This window comes from Aureobasidium melanogenum, assembly GCF_000721775.1.
Source record: "Aureobasidium melanogenum CBS 110374 unplaced genomic scaffold scaffold_3, whole genome shotgun sequence".
Taxonomy (NCBI): domain Eukaryota; kingdom Fungi; phylum Ascomycota; class Dothideomycetes; order Dothideales; family Saccotheciaceae; genus Aureobasidium; species Aureobasidium melanogenum.
In genome coordinates this window covers 1,253,558-1,280,512 of record NW_024470055.1, presented here as the reverse complement: position 1 = coordinate 1,280,512, position 26,955 = coordinate 1,253,558, and the positions used below count along the sequence as shown (strand labels likewise).

Here is a 26,955-nt window from a genome sequence, read left to right as displayed (position 1 = left end):
ACATCTAAGCAACATGTTGACTCAGCTCTTATGAACTGCAGTAATCAAACTCCAGTCATCAAGCCAGGTAAGGAGTCTTTTCGTCTCATGGCCATCATCAGGACGATATGATCGTCACCTACAAGAACGACCAAAAACACTTGATTCCACCGGTATCTCAAGCTGTGTTGACGATCTCCGATAGATGGAAGAGCACATTCTGGTAATTTTGCGGGAGTACATTGTCTCCAGCGGCACATAGGAGTAGCATTGAATTGTTGGAGCGATGATAGGTGTCGTGGTTGAAGTTTTGCTTAGTAAGCCCTTCACAGAGGCACAAATCCCACATTTTTCAAAATTGTCCCATTCGAATCTTTGATCGTTAGCGGTCAACCTGTGGCAGCAGCATGTAAAAGCATGAGTTTGGCAAGCGTCAGTCGGCGCCCGTCGCCACAAATCGCTTTTGCAACTTTGTTATTCCAGCGACTTATCTCGCTCTATGAGAGACTGCTGTCCGCTGTTAGGTGAGCAGGGGCCGCTTTTTCTCGGGGGACAACACCAGTCGCGCACCCCATATATGTTGCTAATATACACTTTTCCTTCGCCCTTTGGGCATTAGTCAAGTGAGTTGTTCCGTTATCTATCTCGCAAAACCATGCGCTAACCTAAAGAAGTTTGAAACTATACAGAGAAGATTAGCATGGCCCCTGCACTAAGGATGGTGAGTTCGAATCCCTGCATCGTCAAAAATGATCCTAGACTAACCACTTTCAGACACATGCGAGTAAGATGACTTAACCTATTTTTTAGAAGATTCAAGTGGATGATTTGAAGCAGAATGTATTTTTGCTTTTTTTCTGTTCATTAAAAGAAGTGGTTGAAAGGGTGGCCGTGGTGGAAGCATAAAACTTCAGGGTGTGGTGGTGAGCGCGTTCGCTGGTCACCCTCAATCTTTTTTCTTTGATGCGGGGTAACTCCAAGCCCTTTTGTCCTTTTAATGCCTGCTTTGAATCCAAGACGAACTACCTTAACTCAAAAATGAGAGCATTTGTTAAGTACGGCACAAGTCAGAACTTGTCATGAACAAATAGCATTTCGTGTCTTTAATATTCATTTGTTTGAAATCATGCGTTTCTCCCCATTACCCAAGACTCTCCGAGATCAGTGGTCTTGCTTTCATTGAGCTCATCCTATCACCATACTGGTCAAAGTCTTAGAATGACGAAGTCTGGTAAACACAAAAGCTGCGTCACATCTAATGTGACAGTTGTGGTTGTCAGTTGTCAATCAACTCGGTGCTCTCGAAGTAATTTCTTTGTGAGCAATGAAGCAACAGAACCGAAGAGACAAAAGGCTACAGACGAGCTTGCGGTCAAGGATGGCAGGGGGAAGATTCATATGTTTATGCCCAGCAAAAGCAATCTTCTGTCATTGAGTCCTTAGTTAATCGTTCCAGCAGCGTCTGCAGCCCTCTTGGCTCTTTCTCTGATCAAAGCATTATCTCTTGCTTTAATGCTCTTGAATGCAGATTCGAGAAGCATCGTCTTCCGGATTAATTAGCGAGCATTGCATACTGGCTCTGCCCACAGGTTCGCCAAGTGGAGCCAAATTGCTGCAACTTATACTCTTGATCATTGACGAGTGGCAGACGGCGTCGCGATTCGGCGAACGTTTGGAGCATTGCACTTGAAACGACTAATTCATATCGAAGGCCACCATGTGTCTCACTAACGACGGTTGGAACAGATTCCATGGGTGATTTTCTACATCTGACGTTGTTACGTTGCCGCGAAGATACGCAGTCAAGATGTGCAAGCGTCGCAAGTTTAGCGGAGACTTCTGCCGAACGCGAGTAGTCCAGCATTCTCTCTCGAGCGAACGTGCCTTCTTCCAACACTCCTTACAATACAGACCCCGAGGAGTGTTGACTGGTGCCGAGTGTTCACAATCGTTGGGAATTGCAAGTGGAAGATTTACCTCAGATTGCTCTTTTTATTCTGTGAATTAAGAGAGTGGTCGTGGTAGAAGCAAAGACTTTTGTGATGCGCTACGAAAGCTTGACCAAGCTTGAGCACGTTCGACGCTACTCGTTGTTGCACAGCTCGATCTTGCAACATTGTGGTGGTGCATAAGTTCAACTAATCTTGCCGCTGCCATGAGAAGCATTATTACCGAATCCGTCGCAAGACAGTTCAAGCGTACTTGCTCCGTTGTAGCGTGGTACCTACATACTGGGTGCGAAATACCTTGGAGCCGGATCAGAACATTGTTACGAAGCATGCGAAATTCTTCTGTCTAGACACGATAAGTGGTGGAGGCACGTTCTTGGGGTGGTGGAAGGCGCTGAAATGGAGCTTGACGAAGCTGGTCACCAACTCTATCTCGAAAGACTGTACAGCTTGATCTTGCAAATTCATGGATAGTGTGTTCAAGATTGTCCAAGGATATCAATTTCGTTTGTAGACTGAGAGAGCGTTTCGTATTGAGCAAGACTTCTTCTATGCTAAAAGTCGTTCAGCGTCGCATGTACTTTGCTGGTCTGTACAGGCCATTGCACTCCTCAGATATAATTCCCGATCTTGCTGTTGCAAGTGGACATGCTACTTTCGAATTGGGAAGATGTGTTGCCTGGCACATGCAATACCGCAACGTCTATAATCCCATTCATAGCATAACCCATATCTGCCAACACAAGCACTTGTACCGCCTGCATCAGCTTTTGGATGGCGAGCGCTGTTCCGGCTTCGCAGCCAGTCAATTTTTTTTTTTTTTTTTTTGCCTTTTCCAGATCGATTAGCTTCACACCCTCGAAGCCAAAAATTTATCACACCGTACAGGTTCTTGACCACGGTATCGGAAATCAAAAACGCGTTCTCAATCATATCCATGCCGTTGACCAAGCCAAGTTGAAGCTACGGCCGGTCACAGATCAAGTATTAAAGCTTAGACTTATCGCCGACATCCTCATAAAATCAAGGGATCTTGCCCGTGGGGTGTACGCTGTTGTTACAGTCTCCCCGTGTGCTACAGACAGTCACAGTGTTGCAATCAAGCCCTTCCCCGTCCCAAGGTACAAGGGTTCTATCAGCCATCGAAATGCACAGTTGTTAATGGAATGTGAGGATCGCCATTGAGATATTATGCACTTCTATAGCTACACTGATACAGGGTTCTCCTCCGGCGACCCGCTCAAAGGATCGAAGCCATTTCAGCAGCAGTATCAGCGGCTCTCGCCTCCCTTGCCTTACGTAGAACCTTGCCTCTTGCAGTACGGCAAGGTGTGCAACGCGTTCCTTTACCTGGGGGAGACAAATTGGTGCAGCCTTCTTCGACGCAAAGGCGAGAAGCGTCCTAAAATCATTACAATCAGTGTGTGTCCATTAAGCGACGCCTTGTCATGAGTACTTACCTTGTCAGGGTTCGTGCGCGAACATCCGAGACAGGCTTTGCCGGTTGGACCTCCGAAGGGGGCGGCGTTGGTGCAACCGGCGGTCCAGCATTGTCTCTCGGACGAGAATGACTTCTGGAAACATGCTTTACAGTACGAACCTGTTTGGGTGTTCGCTGGGGCCAGGTTCTCGCATCCGGTGGTAGCACATTTACGGTCAATCTGCGTATAATTCTCAGGAATTTTCTTCTTGTTGCCATTCTTGGAATAACCAGGCTTCTCTAGTTCGGCTCTGTGACAATTTGCGCAGCGACAATCACAGATGGCCGGACAATTGCATTTGGTCGTGCACGCACAAGCCCTAGTCTGTTCGCAAGAAGCACAAGTGCATGCGCAATCTTTGTGGCATTCATGGCAGGAACAGGTGACACACTTTTCGTACGCGTTGCCAATAACGTTGACTGGGACTGATGCTTCTGCGTTCAGGTACTGATGCCATTCAAGCAAATGGTTTCGGTCAAGGATTTTACCAGCTGTGGGAGCTATCATTGTGACTGGCACGTCTCGAGCCTCACCTTGGAACGATGTATGAGAGACTGCGTCGACCCAATCTTGCGCATTCTGGACATGTCTTTGCACGTGGGCTTGAGTCTCGTTGTCACAAGGAGACCAAACAACTGGAATGATCTTCGGCATCTTCAGCGAACCGCCCTTGGATCTTTCTTGCGTTTTGAGAGGATCAGAAGCAGCGATTGGCATCTTGGAGTCCCAGACGAGTGACGCAAAGACGTGTCCATCATCTGAAAGATTTTTGATCATGGAGAGGTGTTCAAGGGATCTTGTGATGCGCTCGATGGTCGTCGAAAGGATGAGGGTTGGCTCATTCATCTTCGAGAGGCGATCTGACAAGAGATTCAAGAAGTCTGGGTCTGTAGCGGACACCTTATCTGCTCGCAACAACTCGGTATTGTCGTGCAGTTCAGGAGGGACCATCAGATTCAGGAATTCTTGTTGTCTGACGAGCGATGTGTTGATATCATTCTTGGCTGAGAGACTGGTATTCGGCGAGACTCTAACGCAGAGAAGAATGCGGTGGAGGCTTGATGTCTCGTAGACGTTGTTGATGCGCGCTTTCATCGTATCAAGCTCGGGCACGTATGAATTTTTCGATGCATCAAGACAGCGAGTCATGGCTTGCACAACGCTGGTATAGTAGGACGACTGGAGAGCTCTCTGGCGACCTAAATTGTTGTTAGTTGAACATGTCAAGGTAAAGGAGCAGAATTTCAGCTTCTCACCGAGAAGGAGATGCCTTTTGACCTCATCAGCATGCTCTGACACATCAAACCATTCACTACGAGCGCCATCCATTCCAGACGAGAACCATTTGCCGAATTTGAGCACCTCGTCAACTTCTTCATGTCTTCTGGTGATTCGATCAGGATTGGCAGACAGAAAGATGAGGTTCTCGTTGAGCGGAAGTCTGTCGAATATATTGCGGTCTTGTAGAGGATGTTTGTGACTTGAGCAGACCTCCACAACGACAAGGATTCTGTCGTTCGCCTTGAGATTGCGGATAGGGCTTTTGGGATTCGTGAGTATGGACGTAGCTTGTCTCGGCACGGATGTGTTTTTCAAGCCGCCGCTCTCCTCTGCCGACTGCCGAGTAAACACGACATAGGTGTAAGGGTCTTGAGTTTGAGGCGGGTCGGAGGAAAGCTTGAGGGTGATTTGGAAGTCGGAGCCCTTGTCCTTGAGTAGGGCGGTCTTCAATTCGGCAGCGAACTTGTCCAAAACATTGCGCTCAGTGAGACCATCGGATCTGAAAAGCTGCTCCGAGAGAACGATGGGTTTTGTGTTGGTAGTCCTCTTGCCTGTGACGCCCAAATGAACTCTTGCTTCGACAATGGCAGATTCGATCGTTTGCTTGGTAGGTGGTTCGTCGAACGTCAAGACATGGCAATTCTCGAGATTGGCAGCCTTAGTCTCCAAGATGTGCACTTGTGGTTGGCAAGCAGATCTCTCATCGAAGTGGATGAAATAAGAAGAACCCAGAGCGCGAGATCTTTCATGGAACTTGCGAGAGTGAACGTAGAAGACGACGAGGTACTTGTTCTTCATGTTTCTGCGGACCTCCGAGACACCGACGGTATTGGCTTGCAGATCCTTCAGCATATCAGGTAAGATGTGTGCAGGCTCAAGGAAAGGACGCATCCCGGTCAAATAAGGTTGACGGAGGGCATCGACGGCAGCACGAAACATCATATTGTCGTGCGGAATATGACTGTAAGGCTCGCTCATTACTACCAATGATGTTAGTGATAGTCACCCACCCAACCAGAATGCAAAACTTACTGAAAAGTTGTTCCTAACACAATCCATGGTTGGCGAGATGATGCAGAATAGCCGAGTTGTCTTGGGGACTCAAACGCAGACTTGTCATGAGGTGAAGGCTCATTGTTTGGTATTCTTGAAACTGCTGGTCCTCAAGGAGAACGTTGGGACAACCGTGATGCTTGCCTGGGGTGATCTTGATGGTCTGAGGACGGTTGAACGAAAAGATCTCTTGGTTGTTGCCCATATCGTGGATACGAGATCCAGTGTAACGGTCCACACGAGTACTTTTCCATGCATCGAGTGCCACCTTGGCGTGCAATGAGGTTCCGTCTGCTGCGACCCACGAGGAGATGATGAGCTTTGAAGTCTGGGCTACTTTGACGAAAGAGGCGGCGAGGTCATCGAAAGTCACACCTCCAGGAAGTTCGCCGACTTGTAAGACAATCTCGCCACCGAGCAGAGTGCAACATCGGGGTGGCTGGATGAAGGTGATATCAGATGGCAGGAAGCGCTTGAATGCTTGCTCGAGATCTGCGATATACAAGTTGGTAAGGCTTGATTGTAGCGGCTGATCCTCATCAAGTTCAGTGGCGGGGAATTCGTATTGAAGCTTGGGGTAATTGTCGAATGCGAAATGGTCATCTTTCTCAATCTTGATCGGGACAGTATCGTCTGCCTCATGCTCAGGTTCTTGCTTGATGGGATAAGGAGATGAATCCTACAGAAACGTCAGTACAGCGATAACAGAGAGGACATTTGAGATGTACGAACGAGTCTAGGTCTTTTCGCTGGCTGTATCGACTCGAGCGGCGGCAAAGACTGGTCCGGCGAAGGTAGAGTAGTTGAAGGCCGAGTTTTGAAGTACTGGCTGAGTGGACCTTCTCCGATGGCCACTTTGGGTGCTTTGGTCATGTCATAGCTCATAGGGATTCGAACGTGAGTAGAGGGAGGTTTCGACGCCTCCTTTTTCGGCATATTGAGATGAGAGCTTCAAAGAGAATGGAGGGTAGACACTATGCAGTGGTAGGTGGGATGAGAGCATCAAAGCAGTGTCGAGATCGAAGATGCGTTGAAGGCAACGGATCTAGGAAGGCAGCAACCATGATAGCTCTTGCTGTTGCAACATCTGTCAGCACTTGCAAGGAAAGAATTCGCGGGGCAATTACATTTTGGGTGACATAGAGAAAGAGCAGATGTTGATGTGACCGCGCAATGTCCTCGTTTTCGAGTCACAGAGTGGTGTCACACTCCAAACGTCTTAACTCATGCTCACGACCTTATGCTTCGAACAGTATACCTAATGAAAGGAACCGAACGTCTGAAGGTGTTGTCGAGAGGGAGCCATTTCGTAGATAGCAACCTGAGTTCCCTAGTTGGGGGACCTATTGCTACTGCAATGGTCAAGTCGGGCTTGGGATTACTACCACCGAAATGCGCAAGAAATACTGTACCAAAATATTGTTTAGCAGACTGATTTGAGAAGGAAGAGCGAGCCACATACATAAGATCTCTGAAAATTGGTTGTGATTTGGAGGGGTGTCGAATCAGCTGAGACGACGGGCTTAACCTCGCAGGGCCATGACATCCTGCGAGGGGTCCCAGTGCATCTAACAGTATTGGTGATACCATAGATCTGGTTGTTGTCGGGTCTCTCTTGTAGGGCGTCACTTCCTGCAAGCGCACGCGAGGGGTGCGGCGCAAGTCGAGAACTTGCGACTTTGAAAAGAAGATTGATAAAGATTGTTTAACCTCCCAAGGGTCACAACTCCACTTGAGAGGGGTTCCGTGCTATCCGAGGGCATGCCATGCCGAGGATCTGGTAGTTGTCGCTGGATGCTTTGCTTACAGGGGCATCACTTCCTGTAAGCGCACGCATCGGTGAGTTGCAGATCAACAGACGCAGCGCTATGAGTGAGTGCGCGCCAGCAACGCCGCGTTATCTGATTGGTCGATGTCTTGACGCACGGACACCGACGCGCCAAGCTCAACCTCTCCCCGATCACGAACCTGCCCCGTGGTTCTTTTGTGCCATGAGCCAACGAGGACCTTCTGAAAACGAATGTTCGTTTCTATTACCGCTCTCTTTTGCCTTCGACCGCATTTTATTGACTGCTTCTGAGTAACCACGCAATTTTTATGTTGGTGCTGATCCAACGCGGACCCTCTAAAAACGAAATTTCGTTTCTATTACCGCTTTCTCTTGCCTTCGACCGCATGTTATTGACTACTTCTGGGTGACCACGCAATTTCTATGTTGGTACTGATCCAACGCGGACTCTCTAAAAACGAAATTTCGTTTGTTTTGCGTTCTTTTTCCGTCTTATACGCAGTCTTTACATCAATTCTGAGCCAACGCGGACCCTCTGAAAACGAATATTCGTTTGTTTTGCGTTCTTTTCTCCGTCTTATACGCAGTCTTTACATCAATTCTGAGCCAACGCGGACCTTCTGAAAACGAGCATTCGTTTGCTGTTCCTTGTAGTCTTGATAAAATGCAGCGACACCTCTATCAACTAAATTTAGTTGAGTCAATTGATGAAGCTACCTTTTGGTGTACCGAGGACACTCTATCAATTGAATTTAGTTGATGGCGCCACCATCCAGCGCGCTGCGAGACATCTCTATCAACTAAATTTAGCTGATCAAGCTTGCTTTTGGTGTATCGTGGAACCCCATCATCTAATGTTAGTTGATGAGGCTGCCTTCGAATGCTACACAGACACCTCTATCAACCAAATCTAGTTGACATTGCTGCTTTTAGTGGATCATGGACCTCCATCAACTGAATCTAGTTGATAGCCAATGTGTTTTGTAACCGTTGATTTTGCCACTAGATACAGTCAAAAGGTCTAATTTTCTTAGTTCTGGACTAAAAAATCTGTTGGTCCAGGGCAAGGGGTCTGTTTTTTCCTAGTCCAGGACTAAGAAAATCTCATGACTGTTATATAGCATAGGTAGGTAGCAACAGAACCAGGCAGGAATTGGCTAGTCCTAGGACCGGACAGTAAATAACAGGGAAATCCGGACAGTCCTAGGACCGGTCGAAAAACACCAAGAAGAACTGCCCAGTCATAGGACTGGTAAGCAAAGCCAGACCTAATGTGTCAGGCTCAGACATAGGACCATCCCGCTCAACACATTTTCAATAATATTGGTGGTAGGGGTGGTCGTTCGAGAGGGCATCGTTTCCTTGTCTCTGCCTTTTAGCAGATGCAAGTCAAAGAGAGATTGCTTGAGAGAAATCGAGTGGATGATCCATCGTGTATTGTCTTCTTGCTTTTGTCAATCGAAAGAGTGGTTGTGGTGTGCTAGGAACTTTGTTTGGTGGCGCGCTTGCAGAAGCTCTCGAAGGACTTTGTAGAGAATGCGTCCCCCTTCCAAGTCATGGAACGATGAGCCCCTCCACAGTATCATCAGATGATGAGCAGCGTTTTCTTAAGTCTATGAGCAGGTTCATGAGAAGTCACTATGCGATGCGTCACGGCGATGGAAGACTAATCGCAAAGACACTGCAAAGCAACAATGGAGGTGGCAGCAAAATTCACACATTTCTCACACATTGATTCGGTCAGCTCTATCACTGCAAGTCTTCCTACTCGTGTATATCAAGCTTCATCGGCATTGGCTTGGTAGACTTCCAAAGATTCTGTCGTTCCTATACTTCAAGACTTGTCGCTCATGCCGACACGGTCAATGACCAACTACAAAAACATTAAAAAAGGACTCTATTGACAGGATATCCACCAAAGAGTCGTCCAATGTTATTGCCATATCTTCACTTCTGCTTCCGGTAACCTCAAGATTGCATCCGATCCCACTTCCAAGCACATCTAGCTTAGGACTACATGGATTTCACTGGCGCATGCTCTGCTGGAAATTAGCAATGACGGCCTTGCGCCCTTTGATATAGACATCCGAAGTCTTGTCAGTCAAACGTTTCGATGTCTAGATCAAATACGATCGTATACGGCCATAGATTCAGGTGTGGTCTACGGTTTGTTGAATGGTGCAAGAGGCATTGGTTATGTTGCCGGAGACTTAATCGGCGTACCAGTACTGAAAGCTGGCACCGAGATATGGTGGAATTGCTGGTAGCAGTTTCGGAGTCCGATCGAGCTATGGACCGCTCATCGTACTCACGGGACTCGCATCAGTGTTTGGTGGTTAGGGTGCTTTGTGGAAGTGGAAGAAACTCAGGATGTAACTGTGTCAATGCTTGTGGGGAAGTGAGAAAACCAGAACATTGGACGTCTCCTGAGGAGTGATCTCGAAAAGTGATCTGTAGAAAGACTCGCCACAGACAGTAAGTACCATCTTTTCTTGAATATTCTAAGTCACCTTTCTCCTTGCAATGGGACTGAGCACGGTGAAAGAAAGAGAGTGACCAGGATCAACATGGCTCCAGCAATGCGAATATTTCATCTGCTTGAGCGCATCGTTCACGATAAAAGGGCACATTATGTGGTTCCTCGACTCTCGCTGCCTCGAATTTATCTTGAGCATTGACTTTCCGTGTTCTCGCGTAGTCCAGCGCACACAGATTTTTCTTGTCTCTTGCTTGCGGATCAGATCTGGCATCTGTTAAAAGTGCTTTGACCACTTCGATAGAACCCTTTTCGGCTGCAATCGTCAACGGAGTCTTTCCGTCGTTGTCCTCAGTACGGATATCCACTTTGTGATCCTCCAGGAGACGTTTCAACATCGAGCAATCATGACTTTGAGAGGACGATAGTCGTGCAAGGAGCGTTCGACCACACTCATCCTTAAAGTTGATGTTGGCTCCGGGAAGTGATTGCAAAAGATCCAGAGTCTCAGGGTTCGATTCAGGCTCAAGGTATGAGAACCAAACACAACCATATCGATCCGGAGTGTGAGGATCAAAGCCTTGATCAAGCAGACCCTGTGCAAACTGAAGGCTGTCCTCGCATGAGAGTCCCATCTCTATAGGCGATGACCCAGCATCCTGTGGCCAGCGTGGATACCGTAGTGCTACATGATCAACCAGCCGCTTTAGAAGAGGCGACGATCCAACATATGGCGATTCGTAGTCGCGCTGCCTCAAGTACAATTCTTGCTTGGATTGGGCCAAGATTGACCAGAAAAGAGCAGGATCATTCTGTGGAGCAAGTGACAAAGGAGCTGTTCGATAACAACCCACTAAGGCGAGTGACAAAGGTGTCAAATGATAGCAATCTCTGGCTCGGACATTTGCCCCATGATGGATCAAAGCCTTGGCTATATCCACATGTCCATGTTCGATTGCCAGATGTAATGCTGTGGCACAATCAGGATTCTTTGCGTTCAAATGTGCTCTTTGGGTCTGAACAAGTTGCTCCACGATCCTGATATAGCCATTCTGGGCAGCCAGCATCAGTGGTGTCGCTCCTTCGCTGTCGAGAGCATTCAGCTGTAAAACTCTCAATCTCCATCGGCGCCAATGTAGCATTGACTTTGTTGTGAATGTGTGACTAATGTTCAGGAGTCTATCCATGACGTTATGATTGCCCTTTTTTGCAGCGATGTGTAGTGCTGTTCGGTGTTGGTCATCGCGGATGTTGATGCTCACCTTAGGCGCCAGGTCCAGTACACTACTGATGAGGTTGGGTATATCGAAGCGTGCCGCAACATGGAGGAGATTGCATCTGTACAGAGAGGAAAACTTTGCTAAGTTTGTCATACAATCATCTTGGGGGAAGTTGAGTATCTGGACAAGATCATTCTGCATTGCCTGTCCCTCCTCAGCCGATCGAGCATGCAAGAAGATGTATTCGAGAGCGTAATCGAGAAGCGGATGCCGAATATGAGCATCTGCGTCAGAGAGAAGAACAGACTTGTGGCATGTCCCCGTAATGTTAAGTTCTGCCGTACGCCTAGCTGTCGTTGCAGAATCAGAATCTTGAAGATCTTGAAGATCTTGGAGACCCCCACCACTTAAAAAGTAGTCCTGAACCGAATGATGGATGAACTCGACCGTAAGGAAAACAGAGTTGTAATGTAGCTCTTCGACCACTTTCGCAAGTCCGCAAGACAAGAACTCGACGTCAGCACCAAAGGGATCGCGCGCATACAAATCAGCATAGGTTGGTAGCGAGTGCTGAGAGTGTTGATCGACCCAGTCGATCAGCAAAGCAGACCTCAACTCAAGGACTGAAAGTGGCCGTTTTGCAAGAGCGACCCACTGGAAAAGATCAGAGAACTGTTTCTTATCCCGTAGGTCGACATTTGTATCGTCCAAATACGACCGGACAATTTGGCGATAGAGTTGAAATAGTTGTTGCGGTGTTTCTTCGATGTCCCGCAAGATAAGTTCTACAGGCTTCCTACCTTCCAGGGATCGAATCACCTTAGCAACCACCAGAACGCTCCATTGAAAGATTTCTCCAGCTCGGGAAGCAATAGACAATACCAGCTCGTCATGTCTTTGAGTACTGTCGCGGAACGCGTTGAGTTTCTGATCGACGTATAGGTGGATATCTGCGGAGTTCTCGCCGTCCACGACAACTTCGAACAGAACATCGGCTCGAACGAGTGGATAATGCCTAGAGGAAACGCAAATCTTGAGCGTACTGTCATTTTGTGCTTCCGAAGCAGTGACAACACGCTGAAAGAAGTCAAGGAGTTCCCGGGCACAGTCCTCTCCACATTCATCAAGAGCGTCAACAAAAATGAGAAGCTCAAGTTCAGAACAAGACCTCAGAAGATAGTCCTTTGTGAAGTCTCTTAGCTCAGCGTCCATCCAATCCCAGGCAGAGCCATATGGTCCTTGCGCTTTACAACGAGCTTGGAACCTTTTCTCGAAATCCTGATGTAACGAGGGCATCTGTTCAACGAGTTGATGCAATAAGGCGCGATAAATACCAGATGAAGACTTTTGAAGGTCAACCCCCCGACCATGGCAGAAAAATGACGCCGTGATTCTAGCTTCCGAGCTGTTAGCTGGAGCAAAATAATCCCACAGATATTTCATGATGGTGGATTTCCCGGTACCAGGCTTGCCCTTGACCCAAAGGAGTCCGCACTGCGCATGCTGCCAATCTCGGAGGGTATTGTTGTCTAGAACCCAGGAACAAGTTCCAGAAGTCGCGTCTGAGATCTCATGTAGTCGATTATACATCTCGGGAAAGGACAAGGCTTGCTGTACATTTTTCTGTTCTTGGACAATATAGGAGTTCGAGATACCAACACTTGCGGTCGAATTATTGCCCAAAGTCACATTCCCAATCCATTGCCTTATGTGTTGCTGATGGCGAGACATTGTGTATAGTAGTCAAAATGACAACGCGCGGTTCCTGACAATAAGTACGCACAAACTTGAGCGTTTTGACGGGTTGATCGGTACAAGGATATGGATGACGCTGATGTCGAGATGAGCCATGTTGAAGGGAGTCGTTTGGAAGACTCTGTTGTTCTTCTCCGGTCGGCGGAGGCTTGAACGCGTGACAGATCAGCAACCTGCATGAACGCCACAAGCGCTTACATCCCTCTTATATTAATGTTACCGCGACCCCTCAGAGGCAATCAAAGTGTCGATACGCTCGAGCGCCAGACGCAGCATCTCTTCGCCACAGACGATTCGTATCGACCATCCAGATGACCGATCCACTTAGCATCGTAGCTGGTGTGGTCGGCATCGTCGCCACTACTACTCACGCGATACATACAGCAGTCGATCTGATCGACAAGATCGAGGCCGCACCAAAAGCAGTCTACCAGATAAGAGCGGAGCTGAACGATACCGAGTCCGTCGTTCTACAGCTGGAGAAGATCTTGGACGGTAGCGCAAACGATACAACCTGGACACAGTTGTTGGATGGATCCAAGCTGTCTAGCGCACTCAAAACGCTGAGAACTGTTTGTGAGAGCTTCGTGTCAACACTTCAAAAGTGGACGAGACACTCGCCATCTAGCGACAAGCTCTCTCTTCGGGACGGCTTTCTGATAGCTACGCAAAGCCGCAAGATCTCACAACTGTCAACACAGCTCAACAATTGCAAGCAGAGTGTAACAATGGCCATGAGTAGCTGTGCTTTGTGAGTCACTCCAATCACTTCGCTGATTTTGACATCGCGCTGAAGCTTCAAAGACAGGGACAGGTTCAGCATGCTCGTACCACTGAGCGTATCGTCGAGCTGCTCACACAAGAAAAAGAGGCTACCAGACTTCTTGCTGCCCAAAGAGCTGTGATCGAGGGCCTGCGCCCAGAAGAAGAACGACTCCAGATTGTCAAGAGGCAGTCGGAAGACACCGGCGACATCGATGAAATAGAAAGAGTTGAGGAAGGACTTCGCGATATCTCACGAGCCCGTATGGTGGTCGGTCAATTCGCGACTGTGAGCGAGTACGTCGTAAAGTCATCAAGAGCGGTCCGGACCAATCAAGATATAGGAAACGTCACCATTGCAGAACTGGGCTATGGCGCCGTCGGTATAAGCAATATTGATGAGGTCTTGGATGTGAAGCAGAACATTGGTGATGTGAGTGTCGGCAAGAAGAGCACTGGATTCGTCGGCATCCACAACAACATCGACCACAATGCTGCTTTTGCTAATCGCTGGGGTCCTGTAAGCGGTCCATAGGAAGGATTTTCAGTCATGAGATGAGGAGAGATGATTTTCCCGATGAAATGAAGTTGTTTTTGAATTGAGTTGTGCCTTCGTCTGTGACATTTGCCAAGCCCGCGGGTCCACCGTCATTTCTGTCCTTCTTGAGAGTTCTTTCCCTCGTCTCCTCGAGCCTATTGCCCATAAACACTCACGAACAGGTGCAAGCGATCTGATGTACTCGATCTACCTATGCAATAACGTGCAAATCACCTTGATCCAGTGATGGTACCCAACAAACATGAACAGCGATGCGTGTCGCGTCTGACATAATTCTTCAATACGTGATGGAACTATTGTACAAAGCCATGTCGAGCTCCTCGGAACCCGAACCACTCTGAACTCTCTAATCTTGTGGATTCAGCGGAGAAAACTCTCCTGGCATCCCCCTGGGCTTCCACCAAACGATCAAGCCTGGGAACCATAAACACGTCTCTCCAGATCGGCGGTAGGCACGCGAAGCATTGCTTCCTGAAGCTGCGTGAAGAAGTCGTTACATTCTTCCGAGTTCAAACAAGGATGCCTCATCCAGACCTTGTCCTTTGGCTGAGGAACAAACTTGATCTTCGGGAGCGCATCGTGGTCTGATGATGGACCCTCCGACGACGAGCTGATCTTGACAAGAGCCATGTTTGACTCAAGCTTCACCTTGGGCTTGGGCTTGGCTCCAACCTCAGGTGCGGAGGCGGAAGCGACATTCTCCTTCTTCTTAGCCTTCTCAGCGGCTCTCTTGCGCAGGTTGCGCTTCTTGTTCTTGGCCTTCTTGCGCTCAGCTTCATCGGGCGACAGGATCTTGGGCTCTGAAGCAGTAGTCGGTATCTCTGTCTTGGAGAAAGTGGCAATGGGAGCTTCGTCGATGTCAGGATCGAAGTCGTTGAGGGCGTCTGTCTTGTGATGCTCCGAGAGTGCTTCAAAATAGCCGTCAAAGAGGAAGTCCAGCAGATCCGCATCTTTGACTTCGACGAAGCCGTTGAATTTCTGAAGCGAGTCAGCAGTGTGCTACAGCTTGTGAGTTCTTGACTTACCTGTTCAAGCGCTCTATCTTCAAGCACATGTTTCAAGGCGGAGTGAGCAAAGGCGCGTTCAGGATACTTCTTCAACGTGGAGTATCTGAACTCCAGGCCAAGTTCTTGCAAGTTCCGCTTCGCTTCGCGCTCATTGCGGACTTGAATGCTCTTCAAGGTCTTTCCAGGAGGTATGTATCTGTTCTGTTTGTTGTTGAGCTCTTCTAGCAGGAGGTGACGCAAGTTGTTTTCGACACGAGCAATGGCGTTCTCACAGCATAGAGTTGCCTTTGCGCGTACATGAAGGTACGATTGAGCTGCTTCGAGACGGAGTTTCTACTCAGGCTGTCAGTGCTGCTAATGTTTGCAATCATCAGGGACAGCTTACCTCGGCTTCCTCCCAATCTGTCACCAGAAGACCGAGGATGGCAGTCAGACAAGCGCGGTGCTCTTCGCTCAGACAAGTGTCGTCGGCACACATCAACACGAGTCGGATCTTGCGTGCAGCGCGGCGGAGCCTGACTTTGTCGCCAGCTGATACAGCCTCCAGAATCTGGTACACATTCTTGAATCCTTCGATGCCAGGCAACGCCATGTTGATCTGTGTAGTGGAAGATGCGCTGGGATTGAGAGGTTCAGGATGAGTTTGAAGTGAGAGAAAAGTAGGATCAAAAGTTGATAGATGGTGCAAACGGCCAAAAAGGGTAGTGTGCAAACGCCGGACAGCGATCAACCGGCACTCACTTTAACATGCACGACCCGCTCGGAGCACGAGATAACAAAGAATCCCGCAGTTTGCAGAACTGAATCTGAAGAAACAATCGATCCTCATAGAAGCTCGTGAGTGTCAGATGCTTGCCTAACGAAGGTAGCTTGGCAAATCGAGAAAGGATCACCTCGCAACTTCCATCTCCCTTGCTCTGTATAGCTAGGACATCTTTTCTGCATGTCCTCAGGACCTGCTGACAGTGTTCTGGAGTCATAGAACTGCCCCTAAGCTTGACCAAAACCAGGTTGTGCAGCCTCATGACAGCAACTGCTCGGTCTCAGTTTCCTCTGACCGCACCCACTCTTCACTTGCTTTGACTGCTTTCAACGATATCAAACATAAACCACCCTTGACTTTCTAACACTGAGCGACTTTTCATAGACACGCTCATTCTTTCTTACAAGCTTCGTCGACAGTCGCCATCCGTGGACAACTCCCATCGGAATTGAATGATGCCTCCAGAATGAAATTGCAGACACAAGGAAGCCTTCATCTCAGGCTCTCAACAAATACTCGTTTGCTTCTACGGAGCGTGTTATATGCGGTATATACTGATATGAGAGAAAGGTCGCTTCTCATCTTTGCTGAACCACAAATCTTGGCTCTGGAAGCTGCACTCAATTTGTCACTTATATATTCTCACGAATTCACAATGATTTTCGCGATCAAGAGTGTTTTTAAGGACAATCGGACAAAGCATCGTGGTGGTTGTTCGGGAGGTCTGCGATCGGCGATTGCTTGGCGGACCTGGCAAACACAGCGCGATTGCCGTCATTCAATCCTGCCATGAACAAGGAAATCGCGCTCGTCGCGCTCAAGAAATGCATGGCGAAGGATGCAAGCATTGGGCGTGCATTCAAGACCCCTCTTGGTCGTAAGTGCCTCAGCGGTGATAACAATTCTTGATTAACACATTGGCAATTGGTCCAATTGTTCGGGAACATCCTTTCCGGCTGTCACGAGGCAATGATGGATGATGATGCGTACAAGTACTTGAGTAGACCCTTGGCCACTGTCGGTCACCATGACTTGCAATTGTTTGATAACATTCTACAACACATAGCACATGAGAAGTCGCCATGGAGAAAAGTGCATCTGTGACCAGCCCTTCTGCGGTCAGACGTGACAGCGGCCAGCACACCGATCCGGACCTTCCAACTTATTCCCAGGCCGGCTCACACACCACAGTCGACTCTGCAGTTGTGTCGCGCATGCGCTCGCATTCCAGAACAATTTCAGATATTCCAACTTACTCCGATGCTGCGATAAACACAAATAAACGCCCGGTCTACAACTTCGTGAGAGCCTCACTTATCAGTTCAAAACTCCTTGTTCGCAGCAACAATATAGACAGATATTGTTTCGTCAATGATAGCCGCGGCTCGAGCTCGAAAGTCTGGATCCATGCTGGAGCTTCAAAGTCAAACAAGGCATTAGGATGTTTGTCATTTCCAGAGGCTCATAACACATTTCGAATTCATTGTGCTATGGTCAGTCACGGTGGCGATGTAGATGAAAGTATCATCGGATTGGATGATAAGAACTTTTTATCTGCACCGCTGGTAGATGTCGTCGCTGGCATCGGATATCCTCATCCGAAGACATTTACGTTGAAGATACCGAGAGGATTAGATTTTCGCTCAAAAGAGCTCGTTTGGACGTATCGAGAAGGCGATATCACTGGATCGACTCCAGCACGTTACGACCTACGCGATCGCAGTACTGGAGATGCTCTGATTGCAAGCTTGACAACGACAAAGGAAGGAAAGAAGCGGACGGCAGTGCAGTGGTTCATCAATCCCGAGAGTGAATTGGAGCAGGCTGTCTTGATCATGTCTTGCATCGGTATCGTCACCAGATTGTCAAGGAAAGCAAAGTACTACGACGAGAAGTGGATGTATTCGAGATGGAGATTCTTCTGGTGGATGACAACCTTATCTGCTGTTGCCATCGCTTAGCTTATTATCGAATGAATTATGACCTTCTACGTTTGAGTTAGAACTTCCTGTGCTGGTAGTATATTGGCAAGCCTTCATCTTGGTCTCAAATTATACCTACCCAGCGCTTCTTCATTCGTGTCATCGTTCATCTCATCATCATTATCGTGTTCGTCATCCTCATCATTCGCGTCTTCTGACGCACTAAGTCGAGAATTTGACATATCAGACCGGTCATCTCGTCCAAGCCGGAGAACTTCCTCAACATTGCTCAGAGATTGCGGTATCAGCACTCTATGCCCATTGTCAACAACACTCATCATTATACCTGCATTCTTGAACATGCCAGCCACCATGAACATTGAGAGGTCTTGATGCTTTTCGGCAACATCAGTCGGCTCTACAACGTTGCGATTGAGCTCAGAGGATTTGAGCTTGCTGAACTTCTTCCTCGCCTCCAACAAAATGCTAGAATACTCTCATGGCTCCGTCGAGCTGACAGCGTTTGATGTTCAACTGCTCAATGGATTACTCTCATCTGCTATGTTCCCTCAATAACTAGGGTTCCCATTGCTGGTTAGGAAGCTCCGCTATTCATGCTGCTCAGTATACCAGATGGAGTGTCAAATCGCTCTGCCACGCTCCACCGGTTGTCACACCCTCAAGTCCTGTTATGTAGGTCACGTTGCCACCTGCCTTGACTTCAACGACAGAAGTCTCACAAGCCGCGCCATCGACATGGAGTTTGATGTCTTTCGGCAGAGCCGACGCACCGGCGATGGTGATGTTTGCCAATGGGATGCCGTCTTCGAAGTTACCAGTAATCTTGGTAGACAACGTATTGTTTGCAAAGGAGATCTAACAAGGTGGTCAGTAGTTATAAGGAGATGAGAGACGAGATCCACATACCTCAACATTCTTGGTTGCATTCTGAACTATGTTGATGCCGTCATCGAGGTACAGCTCACCACTAGCCATACCATTCTTGTCAAGAGCAACAAGCAAGCTCCAAGGACTCTTTCTAGAAGTGGCAGTCGTGTTTCCAGCTTTTTGGATGGGGATGATATAGCCACCTCTGACGAAGATTGGTTGATGCTCGATCGGTGCACTCAATGTCTTATTCTCTCCTGGAGCAACATCGACCTTTGACAGGGTATACCAGTCGTACCAAATAGTTCCAGTCGCCACTCCAGGGAACACGCCTTGTACTGAGGTGGCGAGCGGTGCGAGTACTGGCGTTACCAAGAGTGCTGGACCGCTCATGAATTGGTTGTCGATGGCTTTGAGCGATTCGTCCTCGGGGAACTCCCAAGCCAAAGCTCTGAGTACTGTCTCTCCTGCCTTGTTTGCTTTGTGGAAGAGTGTGTATGTGTACGGAAGCAAGGAGTAGCGGATGTTCATGATGCGTCTCGTTGACTCGGCTGTAGTTGCCCAGCGATATGCTTCTTGAGCAATGGTGTTGCGATTGTTGTGGTTGCGATACCTGGATTCAAACATCAGTGTGAGACTTCTGACACTTCCATTTTACTCACATGGGGAACCATGCGCTCAATTGCATCCATCTTGTACACAACTCCATGTCTGCATTTCCATTGAAGCCACAAGTCTCAACACCAAAGTACGGTATACCAGCGATGGAGAATTGTAAGGCTTGCGAGATGCCGAAATACATGTCTCCCCAGTCGGAGTTCGTGTCACCACCTGTTTCGAATCAGTATGTCGGCTTCAAATTGATATTATGGTTCTTACTTACCCCAGTGGCCAGCAAAGGCACCACTTCCAGCGAAAGTGCTTCGAGCGATGAACCATGGTCTTTTCCCTTCATACACCGCAACAAGAGCGTTGTATGATGCATTGGCACTTAGATGGCCATAAAGATTGTGCAACTCATACTCGGTACTGTTGTACGGTCCATCCAGATGAGTAGCATTCGGTGCGATAACCTGCTTTACCAGACTATGACCAGGCAAGAAGTTGTTAATCGCATAAGGAGGGAAGTTGAGATTGCGAACACCAGGAGTAGCAAGTGTTCGTTCCAAAATAGGAGAAGGAGCAAGTGTCATCGACGGATACGCCGATGACTGCGACGCCCTTGCCGCACTAGCTGAAGCAGCTTCAGTCGCATTCGTAACATTAAACATCTCCGGATAGCGATAATCCACCGCAATACTTGTGTTAGGGTCTCCAGGAAGTGCAAAAGGCACATGCACAGGATTTAAACTTCGCTGATATTGGCCACAACTTCCTGTACACCAGGAAGTGGGATCGCTGACATCGAGCCAAAAGCCATCGAACGCTAGTGACTTGTGAAACTCGAGGAATTGCTCTGTCCAGAATTGTTGGGCTTGGGGCACGGAGAAGTCGGGCCAGACGCTGAAGCCATTCCATTCCATGCCGTAGTACAAGCTATCGTTGCCATTTCTGATAAAGACATCGAGTTCATTGCCGCGGTCGAAGGGTGGGTATGCATCACTGGCATTTGTCGGGTCTGGGGCGTAGATGTTTGGATCCAGGATAGGCAAGTAGTATTGACCACGCGCATGCAGCCAATTCAAGAACTCTCTACCTTCGTCCACTGGGTAATTTGCATTGTGGGTAAAATCTCTGTTTAGATTGAGGTAATCGAGATCGTTCATGATGCCTTCGAGTTGAATGTTTTGCTCGGCGTACAACTCGACTACGTCGCGGAGGTTTGTCCAGTTCAAATAGCCCCAGCGACATTGATGGAAACCAAGTGCCCAGTAAGCTTGCATGCCGGGGGTGTTGACTATACCCACCTGGTATTGGCTGATGACTTCTTTCGGTGTAGGGCCGCTAAGAAAGTAGAGGTCGAAACTGCCGCCGATGGTGCGGTATGTGATGGTGTCTTCCCTGAGCAGCCAATCTTGACCATGTGCGTTGCGAGCATATACACCATGAGAGGTAGATGTGTCATTGCCATAGCGAGTCTCCAGGTAAACTGGATGCGTGCTGTGTCCATTGACGTCAGGCAGCTGGTCATTGTCTAGATTGTAGGCATTCCAGAAAGTTTGTGTGTAATTATTGCCTAGCCGGAAAGAGTGGAAAGCTTCAGCAAAGCCGTACACATTATAATCCGGAACCATCGAAGTGACGAGCTCGAGGAACTGGTCTTCGAAAACTATCTTTTTGCCATATGTGCTGAAGATAGTCTCACCAGATCCGACTCGAGAGACTTTGAACTGGAAACTGGGATCGTTGCTCCAAGAAAAGGCCAGGTCACTGGTAGTATTGGTACAGCCTGCTTCAGCGCCGGGTCGTGGAGTATAACGTTCATCAAGGATATAGAGCGACTCATTGTGCGGAGCTAGGTACTTGGGAGTGATGCTGACGGCAAGTCTGGTTCGATTTTGATATTGTACAGACAAAATGAGGTCTTGGATATCATTACCGTAGACATTGCAGGGCGTACCAGCCAGAGTCAAATCAGCCGTCAGACCAGAACTGGTTTGCTCCACATTGGTGGCTTTGTATCCAGGACAAACATCTTGTGCGTTCGGAGCACTGGTATCAAGTACGTTGGGAAGAACACTCGGGGCGTTGTTGTAAGATGATGCCAGAGAAGGTTGTAAGGGGAACGCCGGAGGATATTGCGGCTTCTGAGCTGTAGTGCAAAGCGTTAAGATAGGTTGCGATAACGTGTGGAAACTACAAACCATTGACTAGCGCGAGCAACAGCGCTATGGACACAAAAGATGAGAACATACTGTCCAGCACGCAGTGTACACAGCTTTGAGAGGTTCGAAGTGCATGGGAAACCCTAGGTACATATAAACATGTCTGTCAGCTGTGCAAGACGTCATGGAATAAATTGTCACACGGCTGACATGCTTGGTAAAAATTTCCAAAAAGCTTCTCACCAATCGATCACGATCTTGCTGTTTATTTGGAAGAGCATAAAGATGCTTGTAAAGGCAGATTGGGGAAACCGCATGTAAATTGACTTTCTTCCCCGCGCCATGCCATCATGGTGCCTGGAGATCTGCATGAGAAGCATGCGGGGCACTTCGATGGTGGGAACGTTGGCAGGCCTCTTGTTCCTTTCGACCTTGTATCTCTAGTCATCAGCCTCGCGAATGGCAAATGCAAGCATCTGATTCGATTCTACGGCGGACTCGTCGACCAGTTTTTGAGCAGTCTCCACACCAGCGGCCGGCACTCTGTATTCGAAGTGTTTGCCTAGTGCCGCAGCCTTACCCTCGATCGGGTAGGTGAACGGAAGATACTCCGGCATTAGACCAAGCTGAACAAGAGCGCTAGCTTGATCCCATGCGATATGCTCATGGTACAATCTGTCGCCTCGAATATTGACAATACTGGTAAATGGTAGGCGACACTGTCTTCCTGTTGGCGGTACTCCAGGCAGCCTGTTATAGAGTCAGTATTACAATTAGCTTGAATAGGTTGGCGAAGACCTACAGCCAGTCAATCTCTCTGTCATGAGTGAAGCTGAAGATAAACTCATCGATGACACGATCAATACCCACAGTTCGACTGACCAACTCCAGAGCGGTATCTTCTGGGTTATTAAAAATGAAGTGATCACGGTAAAAGTCCGTCAACTTGGCTCTCCCAATACCGCCAGTAAGCGTCGGGATATGGTTGACATAAGGTTCTTGGACCATAGTAGACATGGTCTTTTCCACCGCTCTCTCACCGAATTCATACAAGCAATGCTCTTCCCAAATCTCCTCGAGATCGAAGTACGGTCCACCGAGAATCGGTTTGATGAAGCTGAGCGTGCGTGTATGCGACACTGAAGCTGACGAAGCGTGGAAAGACTCGTGTGCTGGGAGCACAAAGAATGGCTCGACCTTGGGATAGTAGTAAATCTTGTTCTTCTTCGATGCATCCTTCTTAATTGGCATTGGTGGGTTGCCAGGTTTGTGGTAAAGTATCGGTTTCGTAGAATTAACCTCTGTTGATCCATAAACGACTATCGAGGCTATTTCTTGGGCTGCTTCCAGTGCCTGAGAGACCTCAGCGGGACATGAAGCGAGGTATGCTGAATCTTATCAGTATTTTAATTTCAGCAAAAGGGGAGTTGGCATGTATAACGAACAGATTACGCCAAATTTCTCGTTCCCATCGAAATCCGGATGACCCTTGATGACCGAAACAGTTTTCTCTAAGGTCGCTTCAAAGCTATATTGTAGCTCTCTTAGATCTATTTGAGCAACGAGGAAACTCTCTTCAGCCCATTTTTGCAGTGGTCGGGGTTCGATGCTGTCTGTTGGGACATTTTTCGCAGCATCCTGATCGACCAAGATAATCAGTGCTGGACCTTTGCCTGCTCTTGACAGCGGCGGTTGCACCGTCAATGCAGGCGACACGTTTTTGGCAGGCGCCGACGGCAGCGACAGTGGTTTGTCAGTTTCGCTTGTGGCCGACATGGCAGGATTTGATACTGGAGGTTGGAAGGAAATGAAATTCAATGAGCTCTCTTTCATCGACGTGGATGATAAGCGTGGCGGCTGTTCTCTGCAGATCATTACCTAAAATTTCAAGCATTGCCCCAGCATAACGTATATTCAACTTTTTATGCACATTGTACAAACACGAGATCCATAACATAGCAGTCAAAGATACAGTTTCTGGCGTCCATTGCTGGCCATGACATCGTGAGCTATGTACAACTATCGTACTAGGAACGAGAAGGAAAATCAAAACACATCGTTCAAAATCATGCAGCAGCGCCAATTTTGGGAAGATTTGTAGATCAAACCTTGAGCAGAAACAGGTCAGAACAAGATCGACTTATTCACAATTCATGCTGAATGGAACGACGGCGTACCTTGCTGCTAGCACTGCTTCCCTCATCAGGACCAAGACCCTTAGCGGCACCTGAGCTAGGCACCTCGGTAACAGATTCCTGCTCGCTAGTTGCGTGATCGACCATCTCGTATGGCTTCCAGAAATCTCTCTTTCCCTTGGCAGCGCGGACGACCCATGGAGGGAAAAGACCACCGTCGAGTCTCCAGGTCCAAGGCTCCTTGAATTGCTTGTCTTGAGGGACAAGCTTACCTCCAGAAGCCTTCTCAACCATGTACACTGTGGTGTTGATAAGGATGTAGGACAAAATGCCAGCAATCAGACCGTAGGCAATTGAGTAAGTGAACGGCATGGTGGCGATGGTAAGGAAGGCTGGAATTGCGTCACCCATGTAGCGCCAATTGATGTCGGCAGCAGACTTGGCCATCAGAGAGCCAATGATGATTAGTGTACCTCCGGTAGCCCAAGGAGGGATAGAAGCAAAGATTGGGGCGAAGAAGACAGAGATAAAGAAGCAGAAGCCAGTGACCATAGCTGCAATACCAGTCTTGCCACCCTCAGAGATACCGGCACCGGACTCGATGAATGCAGTGACGGGAGAAGTACCGAAAAGAGAGCCAATTGAGATACCAATAGCATCGACCAAGTAGGCAGTAGCACTACCCTCGAAGTCCTGAGTCTTCTCATCCATGACACCAGCAAAGCGAGCCATAGCATAAAGAGTACCAGTGCAGTCGAGAATATCGACATAAAGGAAGGTGATCAGAGCAAGACCAAATTGACCACCGTGAGAGCTGACATCCCATTCCTGAGCAGCAAGAATGTTCTTGATGGGACGGAAAGTTACGACATTCTTGAAGAAGTCAAAACTGCTGTCACCCAGCTCAGTGTGAGGGAAGTAGGTGACATCGGTACCACGGGGCCACGAGATGATGGATACAAGCAGGATACCGGCAATGATCGCACCCTTGACGCGGAACATCATAAGGAAAACGGTCAAGAAACCTCCAAGGAAGATACCAATCCACATGGTAGGTGATCTCATCTTGTGGCTAGGGTCGCACATCAAGCCATCGTTCACGGTAAGGTACTGCTGAGAGCAACCAGCAATCTCAAGAGGTGTGCTGGTCGCACCAGTAATCAGACCAACACCTGCACTGTATGAGAAACCAATAATGGTCAAATAAAGTCCAATGCCGACGCCAGTAGCCAATTTGATCGAAGTCGGAATGGCACGAGCAAGCCATTGACGGATACCGAGAAGTGTAAGAGCGACGAAAAGAAGACCTTCGACAAAGACGGCGGTAAGAGCGATTCTGTAGGGAACAAGACCAGTGCCGTTAAAACCAACGACGGTGTAGGTGAAGTATGCGTTGATACCCATGCCAGGAGCCAGACCCAAAGGGAGGTTCGCGAACAAGCCCATGCAGAAGGAAGTCAAGGCGGAGATAGCGGCAGTTGCGGTAACCAGATCGCGACGGATCTCTTGCTTGCAGAGGTTGTATGCGACATCAGTAGCGCAGGCGTCGAGGCTGGTGGGAGGGCAGACACAGGTACCACCAGTATCTGAAACGACGGACGAGTTGACAGCGATAATATATGCCATGGCGAAGAAGGTAGCGAGACCGGCACGGATCTCGGTGAAGAAGAAGGATCCATCACGCGAACGATGCTGTAAGAAAGCTATCAGCTTGAGTGTGTATGAGCACAACCAAAGGTAATGCTGACATGACCAGATCCCTCCAATCTGAAATACCTGCCAAACGCCGACTTGGCGATTGACTGGTTAGTCTTGTGAACCCAGCTCATCTTGATACAGACTTTTGCGGCTGCGAAACAAGACAGCAACGTGAGGGAGTGCTCGAAAGAAGATGTACTTGAGTAATACTAGAAAAAAAAAATTGTCTACCACCAAGGTTGGACTCGGGCTTATTTTCTATTGCTCGCCGAGCCATGGCCAAGAGATGTCTTTGCTTACCACCACGCGAGCAGTTTACGATAAGGGCAAAGAAACCAGGGTCCCAAAGGATGCTAAAGGCGTGAATGGTATGCAAAAGGCGTCGCCAAGGTCTTGGACGAGGTCTTGGAAACGATTTCTTTTGCAGCAACGGCAGCATGTGTGCTCGCCTATTGACTCATAGCTTTGGTCATATCAGATAGGCGCCGCAAAGGATTGCCAGCAAGACTGTGATCTCGCCTCTGAACGAGCCGCTGTTATAGCTTTCTTTGCAAATGGTTGTTGTCGAAATTCTTTTCGTTGTGCTCAATGGTGCTTGTGCGTAGGGCGCCAAGAGAAGGATGGGATCCACTGACTCGCTCGGTCGCTGAGTGGTTGGGCCAGCCGAAGAGGGAACAACACCTCCATCGCCAGCGTGCAATGGTTTATACTATGCTATACGAAGTCAAGATGTCTCCAGGTTGTAACTGACGTCTAAGTGACCCCACAATCGACTAGTGATGACCATCATGGTACTGGGGCATCCAAATCTCCGTGCTGAGGTGGAGCCCCAAGGTGTGTCGGCGGCCTCCGATGATGCTTATCACAACCTCAAGCATCTTCAGGACTGCCATGAGGTACTGTATCTTTCTTGGAAGGCTGTAGGATTGCTTGGAAACGAATCTGACTTCATAGAAGTCCTTGGCTGTCCTTGCCTTATCTATGAAGAAAGCGATTGTTGATCGGAGGTGACCGGCTGCTTGAGAGATGTTGATGCTGTGACCATTTTAGGCGACCAAGATATTCTTTCAAACATGTGCAAGGCAAGTGGGTTGAAGCAACGAATCCGGGAAAGGAGAATGGCATGAAGCAACCGGCAAGTCATGAAGAAGCCGAGTCGAGTGTGTTGTCCTGACTCCTAAGCAAACACCTGGACGCTCAAAACAGATGCCAAGACTTGATACTTTTGAACCTATGTAGCAAGAGTAGAGGGATTTGATGACGGGATTCTTGGCTTGAAGCACTCTTCACGTGGAGGTTAAGGTGTAAATTTGTGAGGTATTCAAAGAAGAAGTTATTAATATTGTTCATAGGTGTGTAGATGTCTATATAGAGCTGAGTTGTGCTCTGTGAGCTTTGGACCTACTGAGCGTCATGTTAGCAGATGACTTCAAACATGTTATGGCTTGAAATATGCAAGATGTGTACTCCAAA

General features: G+C 48.3%; 8 protein-coding genes across 8 annotated transcripts; 2 read left to right on the top strand and 6 right to left on the bottom strand.

Moving 5' to 3' along the window:
* Positions 1-3,168: 3,168 nt before the first annotated feature.
* On the bottom strand, positions 3,169-6,679 carry M437DRAFT_81885 (uncharacterized protein; the record flags this gene model as incomplete). The annotated part of the gene is made up of 6 exons (XM_041027641.1): positions 3,169-3,330; positions 3,389-3,659; positions 3,810-4,608; positions 4,666-5,670; positions 5,741-6,422; positions 6,476-6,679. The coding sequence occupies 6 exons, from the start codon at positions 6,677-6,679 to the stop codon at positions 3,169-3,171; spliced, it is 3,123 nt and encodes a 1,040-aa protein (XP_040883070.1).
* Positions 6,680-10,874: 4,195 nt separating this feature from the next.
* On the bottom strand, positions 10,875-12,818 carry M437DRAFT_33477 (uncharacterized protein; the record flags this gene model as incomplete). The annotated part of the gene is made up of 2 exons (XM_041019250.1): positions 10,875-11,111; positions 11,271-12,818. Coding segments are annotated over 2 exons (1,785 nt in total), but the record flags the coding sequence as incomplete, so codon positions are not given.
* Positions 12,819-13,294: 476 nt separating this feature from the next.
* M437DRAFT_81883 (uncharacterized protein) lies at positions 13,295-14,280 on the top strand (the record flags this gene model as incomplete). The annotated part of the gene is made up of 2 exons (XM_041027640.1): positions 13,295-13,734; positions 13,788-14,280. 2 exons carry the CDS (start codon positions 13,295-13,297, stop codon positions 14,278-14,280), a joined length of 933 nt encoding a protein of 310 aa, XP_040883068.1.
* A 432-nt stretch (positions 14,281-14,712) lies between these two features.
* Positions 14,713-15,903, bottom strand: M437DRAFT_81882 (uncharacterized protein; the record flags this gene model as incomplete). The annotated part of the gene is made up of 3 exons (XM_041027639.1): positions 14,713-15,282; positions 15,330-15,644; positions 15,697-15,903. 3 exons carry the CDS (start codon positions 15,901-15,903, stop codon positions 14,713-14,715), a joined length of 1,092 nt encoding a protein of 363 aa, XP_040883067.1.
* Positions 15,904-17,156: 1,253 nt separating this feature from the next.
* On the top strand, positions 17,157-18,035 carry M437DRAFT_81881 (uncharacterized protein; the record flags this gene model as incomplete). The annotated part of the gene is made up of 1 exon (XM_041027638.1): positions 17,157-18,035. The coding sequence occupies one exon, from the start codon at positions 17,157-17,159 to the stop codon at positions 18,033-18,035; it is 879 nt and encodes a 292-aa protein (XP_040883066.1).
* Positions 18,036-18,617: 582 nt separating this feature from the next.
* M437DRAFT_41167 (alpha-glucosidase precursor) lies at positions 18,618-21,691 on the bottom strand (the record flags this gene model as incomplete). The annotated part of the gene is made up of 4 exons (XM_041020332.1): positions 18,618-18,872; positions 18,924-19,497; positions 19,547-19,715; positions 19,768-21,691. 4 exons carry the CDS (start codon positions 21,689-21,691, stop codon positions 18,618-18,620), a joined length of 2,922 nt encoding a protein of 973 aa, XP_040883065.1.
* Positions 21,692-22,089: 398 nt separating this feature from the next.
* Positions 22,090-23,425, bottom strand: M437DRAFT_81879 (NTF2-like protein; the record flags this gene model as incomplete). Its single annotated transcript, XM_041027637.1, has 3 exons — positions 22,090-22,399; positions 22,452-23,037; positions 23,095-23,425. 3 exons carry the CDS (start codon positions 23,423-23,425, stop codon positions 22,090-22,092), a joined length of 1,227 nt encoding a protein of 408 aa, XP_040883064.1.
* Positions 23,426-23,793: 368 nt separating this feature from the next.
* On the bottom strand, positions 23,794-25,613 carry M437DRAFT_40699 (xanthine/uracil permease family protein-like protein; the record flags this gene model as incomplete). Its single annotated transcript, XM_041020235.1, has 2 exons — positions 23,794-25,476; positions 25,533-25,613. 2 exons carry the CDS (start codon positions 25,611-25,613, stop codon positions 23,794-23,796), a joined length of 1,764 nt encoding a protein of 587 aa, XP_040883063.1.
* Between the last annotated feature and the right edge of the window lie 1,342 nt (positions 25,614-26,955).